The sequence below is a fragment of the Primulina eburnea genome, chromosome 5, assembly GCF_022965805.1.
Source record: "Primulina eburnea isolate SZY01 chromosome 5, ASM2296580v1, whole genome shotgun sequence".
Taxonomy (NCBI): Eukaryota; Viridiplantae; Streptophyta; class Magnoliopsida; order Lamiales; family Gesneriaceae; genus Primulina; species Primulina eburnea.
In genome coordinates, this window is record NC_133105.1 from 39987281 (window position 1) to 39997898 (window position 10618).

The 10618-nt window shown below is 36.5% G+C and overlaps 1 protein-coding gene across 1 annotated transcript in view; it reads left to right on the forward strand.

Annotated features, from left to right (window-relative positions):
• The window catches only part of LOC140831524 (uncharacterized), a 30610-nt gene extending 21718 nt beyond the window's left edge, over positions 1 to 8892 (forward strand). Inside the window, exons 3-8 of the mRNA XM_073195275.1 lie at positions 4560 to 4820; positions 4938 to 5233; positions 5540 to 5635; positions 6668 to 6761; positions 8226 to 8356; positions 8884 to 8892. Of these exons, the coding sequence (XP_073051376.1) occupies positions 4560 to 4820; positions 4938 to 5233; positions 5540 to 5635; positions 6668 to 6761; positions 8226 to 8356; positions 8884 to 8892 (887 nt within the window). The remainder of the gene's footprint in view (positions 1 to 4559; positions 4821 to 4937; positions 5234 to 5539; positions 5636 to 6667; positions 6762 to 8225; positions 8357 to 8883) is intronic.
• The last annotated feature ends 1726 nt before the right edge of the window (positions 8893 to 10618 follow it).

The window sequence follows — 10618 nt, forward strand, 5'->3', positions numbered from 1 at the left end:
GATCGTGGAAAGAGGAGATGTCATGATTGACAAAGTCGACTCCGCAGATAATGTTGCTGATCCACTAACTAAGCCTTTACCAGGACCATCATTCGAGAAGCATCGCGAATCAATGGGTCTGAAGTATATGGGTAGTTGGCTCTAGTCCAAGTGGGAGATTGTTAGAGTAGGTGCACGTCGAGCCAAGTGTTGGCCGAGAGTTCACGATGAAACTCTATGTATAAACAATCTTTATTTTAATAATATTTGAATTTATTATATTGGCGCATCTTTATCTGTATACCCATGCTAGTTGCATAGATAAAGTCCTTGAATATACAAATAGTAGAAAGAATATGAGATGCTCATATGATGAGTATCATGAAACTCATATTTGGAATACTGTATATTCTAAACGGTTCCTAGTCGATTCAGCCGCCACTAAGAAGGATATAGGCCGCTCGAGTTAGAGACTAGTATCTGCGATGTGAGTACCATGTTTCATTGGTAGGGGACATTGTGATGTCCGAACATGCAGATAGGTGCTCCTTGTAGAGTGCACTGAACAACCCTCCATAAAAGGACTTTCCAAGTGGTTCTCACTTATCGAGTGGAATAGTCCTAGTTTATGGTTGTACACCATTAGTCCTTATGACCCGGGACAACATTGAGACTCTATGTGCTAGAATTACACTTTGGCTTGTTTACCGACTCTCATGGGGTCATCAGGTGGCAAGGTTGGGTGTTCTGTCGAAACGTATAGGAGTCGATGCATTGTAGTCGGGGATTCACCGCTTACCTTCGGGTATGGATATCCTATGTGTTCTCATGTGTATGTAGATTGAAATCTCTGATCAGAGTATGGTGGTAATTATGAAAGGGGTTTCATAGATTACACCATCGATGCAACTACAACATGACACATAGTATCGATTCATTGACAACTCTCGATAAACCAATGGTTGTCGAATCGGTCGGGATATATGAGTTGAAGGGACCGTACTGTACGCTAACCTATAATTGAATGGTTCTTGCAGGCACTATCATTTGATACCTAGGGAATCATGTAAGCGATGCTGCTAGGCGTTTAACATGATTGGTTGGGTACTATCAGACTTAAGTTCTGACGTTCTTGTTATCAAGGAGTTGATAAGTAAGAATGGAGCAATTGGGGTATGCTCATATAAGGACATGTTTAGTCCGAATCACATGGAGATGTGAACCCACGGCTAGTTGTTCAATGAACCATTGAGGGCCACACAAGTACTAGCTTTCTAGATCCCGTTGAGAAGTAAAATAGTTCAATGTGTTGAACGGCTTATAAATGAGTTTATAAGCGTAAGGAAAAATAGAAGTATGACTTCTATGAGAGAAATGTAATTTTAATTTATGAATGTGTTCTTAAATTAAAAGTTGGCCAAATAAATAATGTATTTGAAAATTGTGATTTTCATAAACATTATTATGGACTAAATTAAATTAATTCAAGTGTTGAATTAATTAAACACTAGTGGACCTAGTAGAGTCCAAATAATTAAATTAATTCAAGTGTTGAATTGATTAAATCAAATTGAGTCTTGTAGAGCTCAATTTAAATAAATTATTTAACTAGTGGACTTGAGTAAATTCAAGTAATATTTAATTAGTCTCAAATATGTTTGAGATAATTAAATTTAGTCCATGGATTTTTATTTGTTAAAAATCAAATTAGATATGCATGCATGGGAGATGAAAGGTTGGGGAGACAACTTGTGCAAAGTCCAAGGCATGGCATTGGAATTCACAACTATTTTTCCCACAACCAAGACTAGTCTTCCCTCCTCCCATTTTTGAATGTATATGGCCGAAACTTACACTCATATTCTACCAAGTTTTCTCTCAATTTTTCTCTTCAAGTGTTGAGGAAGAAAAATACTTCTCCTTGAAAAATCCTTTTATTTTTCTAGTGCAAAATAAGAGGGGTTCTAGTTTGCAAGTGGTGGGCCTAATTTTGAAGGAAAGATTCAAGAACAAGGTGAAGCTTGTAGATTGTCTTGCCATCAAGAGCTTAGTTGTATATCAACTAAGTTGGAGCCATCATCAACCTTAAGAGGTTGATAGGTAACTATTTCTAAACACACTATGAATGTCATTTTAGTGTTTTATTGTATTTCCTACACAAACTCAAGGTGGCCGAAATTTATATGCTAAAATCGAAAATTTTTGTGCTTCCGTTGCCTTTCCGGTCACCGTAACCGATCCCATTTCAAAATAAGCCACGTTTTACGATTTGCATGCAGTATATATATAGAGGAATGACACATAAATCCTTCAGAATTTCAGAAAAGGGTCGAGGCTTTGAGAGAATTTTCCTTACGCCTTTTTGATTTGCGATTTTGGAAGATCCGTCTATCAGAATTCGAATCCGAACGCAGTATCGTGTTTCTCTTGGCACGAGCTACACAAGGACGTAAGTTTGGTTACGATTAGACTTGATTTGAAATTATGATATTGTCAGAACTGAATATGATTCAGATATGGTGTTTCTACTACCATATATATTGTATAATCGAAGTCAGATTTCAGAATAGACTGGGTATGCAATTGTTATGAATTGTGAAAGATATTGATTGATATTTGATATCAGAATTGTGTATCATTGATTGTGAACATACCGATATTGAGATTATGAGTTCTGGTATTATATATGTGATGTTCAGATTGACGGGGTTATTCAGATTATATTGTTATGCCGTCGAAACATCAGTTGAGTTAGATTGATCAGATTCAGATATGATTTCGATTAGATTGTGATATTATTGATATGACTCAGATTGTATCTTGTTCAGATATTGATCAGATTGTATACTGAATTGAGTATTGATCAGAACAAATTGTATATTGAGTTATTCACTGATACAGAGTATTCGATATTGTCATTTCAGATTTGATATGGACAGAGTTGAATACAGATCATCGTCTTCGTCAGACCGGGACGACAAAGGTATAATTCATGTGATATTTGGGAAGATATAACTCAAATAAGATCCTATCTGAGTTTCCCAATAAAACCACATACTAGATTATTGTTATATTCTGATATGAATATGCTTTGTTTATATGCGGATATGAGCATGCTTTGTTTACAGATTGATATTAATTGCATTTAAGATAGGAGAGTCGTTGACAGCCATTGTCAAATATCTAGATGTTCGGTGTATCTCAGCTTAGGAGCAGCCCTGACTCCTATTGAAGTCGTTGATACAGCTCAGACCGAAGTCTAGGAATAAGACGTACAGTCACCCCGAGTGGAGGGTAGGTGACAGCCATTGACGTCTTATTCACAACGGGATCCCTAGAGTTATAGTTGAGTCGAGTCTAGACATGATTTGACTAGAACTGCATGTGTTTATAGAGGTGGTTTCATAGACTATGAAACCCATGTTTATTGCTTTCAGTTATGATAGCATGCTTATATGATTTGATTTGAATAGCATGTTTAGCTGATTTGAGTTGCATGCTTATTTTGATTTAATTTCATAGACAATGAAATCTATTGCTTTAATTTCCTTCATGATAGAATATTTCATGATTTGATTATTTATATGCATGTTACCATCTTTTATACTGGGATTTATTCTCACCGGAGTTATCCTGCTGTTGTCTTGTTTTGTATGTGTGCATGACAACAGGTGGGGCTGAATCAGGGTCAAGAAGACGATAAGAAAAGACGAGTTAGCGTGGTGATTCCGGACTTACTGTAGACTTGTTTTATTACTGGAACTTAGTAACTAAACTTTAGACGTGGAGTGTACATTATTGTACTTTTCTACTGAATTGTAGTTGTTATACAGAGATGTATATTATTTAGATTTCATTACCTTCCGCATTTACATTCTAAAAAGAAAAATTTTTTAGACCCTGTTTATCAGAACTGATAATTAAATCCCAACGATGATTAAGAAGATGATTAGCGTCCGGGTCTCCACAGAATTCAAGTAAGTTATTGTTGTTGTTGTTATTTTCAGATCTGTCTAAAAATTAAAAAAAAATCCGTTCTGTTATCAGATCTGTGTTATCCTTTTATTTCTATTTCAGATCTGTTTAAAATCCGTTTTGTTCTCAGATCTGTGTTATCCTTTCGTTTCTATTGTCAAATCTTTCTATATAAGAAAAGAAAAATATAAATTTCGTTATGTTCTCAGATTTGTGTTATCCTTTGTTATATTTCCAGATCTGTGTTATTTCTATCATCCTTTGTTATTTGATAATCCAGAATTCTCGAAAAAATTTTGTTCTGTGTTATACAATCGTTCTTGTTTTTGTGCAATCCAAGTGAGACAGTTGCAAGTGTTCACAAGTTGAATCTTGTTAGTTTGATAAAAAAAAAAATTATAAAGATTGAGCACACCTTTGAGAGAACTATCAAATTCGAGTGAAAAAAAAAAATTTGAGTGCGAGTGTTATTTCTTTGGAGTGACCGGTGAGTATTTTGAAGTGAGAAAAAAAAATAGACGAGTGAATTTTCATTGGAGTGATCAGTGAGGATTCGTGGTGAGGAAACTTATCTTTTATTGTTTTATACTAACGTTTTCTTGCAGGTATAATGGTTGACGATCGTCAATTTCAAATAATGTTGAGAGGGTTGGATAAAATGTGGGAGAAGGAGTTTAAGCCTCTACGAAAAAAATATATGGGTTGTGAAGAAGAGGCGATGCATGATAGGCATGTTGATGAGCGTAGTCGAGGTAGTGGAGTTGAAAGAAGTAGAACATGGCATTTACATCATGATGATGATAGGCGATGTGAGGAGGATAGAGGAGGTGGCCGGAGATGTGAATCTAGCAAATATGAATATCAAGGTACATTTAAAAACTCAATTTCTAGTACTTGTGATGTTATATGTTGTTGGTGTTTTGAGGTCGGGCATGATATCAGTCATTGTCCACGTGATGAGGTGACCATAATAAAATCGCCAGTTGAGCTTAATTCTCAAATGGAGGGTGATGTTGTGGGTGAGTTTGAATCCCGAATGGAGGATGATGTTGTAGAAGAACCTGAATTTGAGGTTTTGGTTGAGATAGTTGTTGATGATAGTATTCCACTAGTTGATGAGTCGAATGATGTTAAATTGTGTACAGTGGAAAGTGAATTATTAGGTGGAGGAGAAATGTCTATTTTGTGCACTATGGACAATGAGAATAGGCAAGGAGAAATTGTTTTGCATAAATTTGTCGAGGAACAAAATATTTCATGTGTTCAATTGAATCCAAATGTTGTTCTTGAGAATCAATTGAAATTCCTTGAATTGAGTGAAAAAGAAATTAAAATGGCCGAAAGAAAGAGAGAACAAAAGAGTGAGATGGCCATAGAAAATAAAAAAGAGATAAAAGAAAAAGAGGCCAAAGAAAAAGAAAAAGAAAAGAAATATAATTTTAAGGCCCAAAAGAGTAAAAAGAGTGAGGTTGAGAATTATGTATTTTTGAATAAACCCCTTAAAGTACCTTTGTACAAAGTGGTTTATTGTCATTGTGAGGATATAGCCGGTTCAATCCCGAGCATTGCTACTTTGTCTTTGCAGGGTTATGGAGATGTCATGATGAGGAGGCAAGCAAGAACTGATGGTGGAGGAAGGCCACGTGTTGATCAATATGATGTTAGAATTAATCAAGGTGAGGTAAGGTTAGTTGCCAACGCAACAATTGGGAGGTATGATTTGCTTCCTTACTTTAATTTTGTGTTGATTTGTTTTCAAGAATGTGTAGAGCGAGTTGCAAAGTTGGTGGTTAAGGGGCCGTATGTAAATTTATCCTTATTCCTTGATTGTTTTGAATTTGAGACCATGAATGAATTGCATGTACCTACTACGAATTTTGATGTCTTACGATTTACAAAGTTGATGGGGTTTGTTTACTACAAGGGTTTATATACATTAGACATAGATTTTTGTGATGAGATAATATATTGCATTGATAGTACATGCGACGTGTCCTATTTTCATGATTTATATTTGATTTGTGATGGTTGTGAAGATGACATGGATCGTATATTTAGTGTGTTTTATTTGCATGATTTATGCTTGTTTGTTGGTTTTGAGATGTGCAAGGATGAACATGATTACTTTGTTCATGATGAATACCTGTTTAAAGAAAATAAATTTTTCATCCTACATCCATTGCATGAGTTGTTGATTGATATTGAGGCACATGACAGGTGTTTAATTTGTAGCCATGAAGTAACTAGAGCCATAGATATGATGCATGAATTTTTACTATGGTTGCATATGAGAAGGTATATTGAGTGGAATTGTGAAACATGCATTGCACGTAAGGATTTTTATGATCATAATGAATACAATTTTAAGGAGGATAAATTTTTTATTCTAAATTCATTGCATGAGTTACGTACTTGTGATGCATATAGTGGTGTCTTTATCTTTGATAAAATGCATGGTTATATGTGTTGGTTGCATATGAAGAAGTATGTTAAGTGGTGTAGTAAAGGGTGCATTGGATATGGGGAAAGGGCATCTAAGTTTGATTCTTATGTGTTGTATCAATTACATCTTATTCCTAGTAAAATATGGTCGAACAAGTGTATGGAATTCGTTATGTTGCTAACTAGGTCTAAGAAGGGGAGGAATCTGATATTTGTGATCCTTAGTGATATTTTATTATTTGGTGTCATATGTTATTTGATGTTTGGTGAGGTTGATGAATACATAGGGAAGGCGACCGTGAATTTGGGATTTCGAGTGCTGATGGAGCGAGCACCTGAAAACGTCTACAATCTTGAGCTTAAAGGTAAGCATGTTGATAATATACTTCTTGTTATTACTAACTTGCTTCGCTTATGTGCAGGTAGACAAGATTTGAGGACAAATCTTTTTGAAGAAGGGGAGTATGATATGATTCTGGTTAGGCACCGTGTGCAAATGTTTGGGGAAGATTTAAGATGTGTTGTTGCTTCGGACTTTCAAGCTTGATTGTGATAAAAGATGATGAATCAAGCATATTCAAGCAAGTGGTGGAGTTCGACAAAGAATGCCTGAAGGAACTATAACAAGGGGAAGAAGCAAGAAGTTTAAAGATGCACTTCAAGGACTCATGATGAGCTATCAAGGAAGTCCTACAAGTTGGATGTCTAAATTAGAGGAGGTTGGGATTCATGGGAATAATATTGGAGGTCTTTGGAATGTAATTCAAGTGAAATTGCCGAAGGTCTAGCGCACCCGCGCTCAAAACAGGGCCGCACCCGAGGTCTTGCTAAAAAAAAAAAAATTTTTTTTTTTTTAAAATTTATTTTTTTTCCCGAGAGACTGTACCGCACCCGCGGTCCAGTCTGCAGCGCACCCGCGGTCCTTTGGCGCACTTCCGTGTCAAATTTTCTAGTTATCTTATTTAAGCCTTTTCACACACCTTTCTTGTTTTGTTTTGTCTATTAATCATTGTAAACATTATGAACGAAAATATTATTGAATGATATAAGAAAAACTTGAGTTTATCTCAATTCCCAAAGCTTTTAGCTTTGTTCTTCACAAGAAGAAAAAATCAAATCAAACTTATCAAAGATTGCATCTTTGTGGCGTTTGTCGATTGTTTCTCGCACGGATTGTCAAAACAAGTTCTTTGAAGTTTCGTTCTTGATTCAATTGTTATCATCGTTGATATTTGTTGCTAAGTGTTAATCACTTAGAGGTGAATATCACAAATCTTTACTTGTTTCAAAAGATCGGGACAACATAATAGATCCTTGTTTGTTATTGAATTGAGGGTACGATTTCGATAATCGTGTTTGCTATTCATTCATACTTGGATTCTTATCAGATCGGGACAACATAATAGATCCTTGTTTGTTATTGAATTGAGGGTGCGATTTCTATATTCGTGCTTGCCTTTCATTCGTACGGGGATTCGTATCACATCCCATACCTAGACTAGGTGATATGTTAGATGAATTGCATGGTGCTTGTATTTTTAGCAAGATTGACTTGAAAAGTGGTTATCACCAAATTAAAATGAGGGAAGGTGATGAGTGGAAAACGGCTTTTAAAACCAAGTACGGGTTATATGAGTGGATGGTCATGCCTTTTGGCTTAACTAACGCTTAATTAACGATGACGGCGGTGATTAAGAAGCACGTTCCATTGCATTGGGGCGATGAGCAAGAGAAGTCTTTTAATATTATTAAACAAAAATTAATAAATGCGCCTTTACTTGTTTTGCCTGATTTTTCTAATACTTTTGAAATTGAATGTGATGCTTCAGGTGTAGGTATTGGTGGTGTTTTAATGCAAGGAGGACGGCCGGTAGCATACTTTAGTGAGAAGCTCAATGGAGCAGCACTGAACTATCCAACGTATGACAAGGAGTTTTACGCGCTTGTGAGGACCTTGGAGGTGTGGCAACACTACTTGAGGCCTAAAGAGTTTGTGATTCACACGGATCATGAGTCTCTTAAGCACCTTAAGGGGCAACAGAAGTTGAACAAGCGGCATGCTAAGTGGGTGGCATTCATAGGTACATTTCCCTACATAATCAAATACAAACAAGGAAAGGATAATGTAGTGGCTGACGCACTATCACGGAGGTACGTATTAATCTCTACCTTGGATTCGAAAATCTTGGGATTTGAACATATGAAAGAGTTGTATTTGTTGGATGAGGATTTTAAGGAGATATTTGAAACATGTTTGCATGGTTCACATGATAAATTTTATTTGCATGATGGGTTTTTATTTAGAGAAGATAGATTGTGCATCCCTAAGTCATCAATTCGTGAATTACTTGTGAGGGAGGCACATGGTGGAGGTTTAATGGGGCATTTTGGTGTGGCTAAAACTTTGAGTTGTTTGCATGAGCATTTTTATTGGCCACATATGAAACATGATGTTGAACGTGTTTGTGAAAAATGCATTACTTGTAGACAAGCTAAGTCTAGAACACAACCACATGGCTTGTATACACCACTGCCCGTTCCTAGTGTGATGCGAACATGGACGTCCCAAGGAAAGCATGGGATCCTTTGCAGTTGCCGGAGGGACCAATTACGAGGGGTCGACTAAAGAGATTCAAGGAGGCACTATTAGGAGTCATGAGCAAGCCTGAAGGGGTCGTGATGCATGGGAGTACGCTTGGAGGCCAACGGAATGTACATTCAAGCATTGGGGGAGCTGACCGAGTCTGGACGGACCTGCACACGGACCTACACACGGGGTCCGTGTCCTATACAACCTGAGATGAGCTTTTCCAGTGCCTGCACGGACCTAAAGACGGACCCAGGCACGGGGTCCGTGCCCTATGTTATTGGCGAAGACAGTGCCTACACAGACCCGTACACAGAGGTGAGCACGGGGTCCGTGTCCCTTGTTCCCGACTGAAGATTATTTACAGTATGTACACGGACCCGTCTACGGATGTCTGCACGGGGTCCGTGTCCTATGTTTTCTGCGCGGATTTGTTTCCTTTTCTAGAGTTTTATTATTTTGGGAGACTAGATCTTGATATCTTTTCTTTATTATAATGTAATTGGACGAAAAATTACACACAATACACATATTATTTTGAGTTTATCAAATTTGTGAGAATTTTCTCTCAAACTTTTCAAAGCTTTAGCTTTGTTAATTCAAAATCAAACTTATCAAAGTTTTTAACTTTGTGGCGTTTGTCGATCGTTGCTTGCGCGGATTGTCGTAGGCAAAGTTCTTCGAAGGTTCATATAGTTTTCGATTTTTTATACTCGTGTTTATTTGTTGCTAAACTCTTGCTAGTTTAGAGGTGAATATCACACTATACTTGAATCAAAAGATCGGGAAAATACACGCGTCTTGTTATTGTAATTGAATAGAGGGTGCGATTCACTTTTAACCGTGTTTGCTATTTATTCGTATCAAGATTCGCATCATTTGGTATCAGAGCTTTAGGTTTATTGAATTCAAGTAAATTATCTTGTTCTTAAATTGCAGATCTGTATTATTTCTTCGTTTATTCTCAGATCTGTTTTGTTCTATCGTTCTTCGTAAATTTTTTTCCGTGAATCTGTGATTCTCGAAATTTGTTGGTGACCTTTTTTTTTGAGATTTTCGAGTAGTACTCAAGCCAAAAAAAAAAAAAAAAAAGAGTACAAACATTCCGAAAATTCACCATTAATTCTTTTTGATATCTTGTTCTATTTCCTTTAGAGAGTCATATTTAATTGTCTCTCACAGTGAAAAAATATATATATATATATATAAATATTATATTCGAATTTCGTGTTTACACGGTCCAAGTGAGTCGTTTGCAATTGTTCACAATTTGAAACTTGGTTGTTTGATTTACTCAAAACACAAAGCTTGAAGCTCTTGAGGGAACTCTCAAATTTGAGTGATATTACTTGAGTGTGAGTGTTATTTCTTTGGAGTGACTAGTGAGTATTTGTTGTGAGCAAAAAAAATAAGAGAGGAGAAACGAGTGAATTTCTTTGGAGTGACCGTGAGCATTTGGGTGAGGATTATTTTATTTCTACTAACCTTTTCTTGCAGGTACAAATTTGAAATTAAATGGAGAGGGAGGTAGGAGATAGTTCGAATTCGAGGGTGTCCAAGGCCCAACTAGATGCGTTGTTTGGGGATTTTAGTAGGGCGATGACGACCCAAATGTAGTCGTTGCATGAGAGGTTG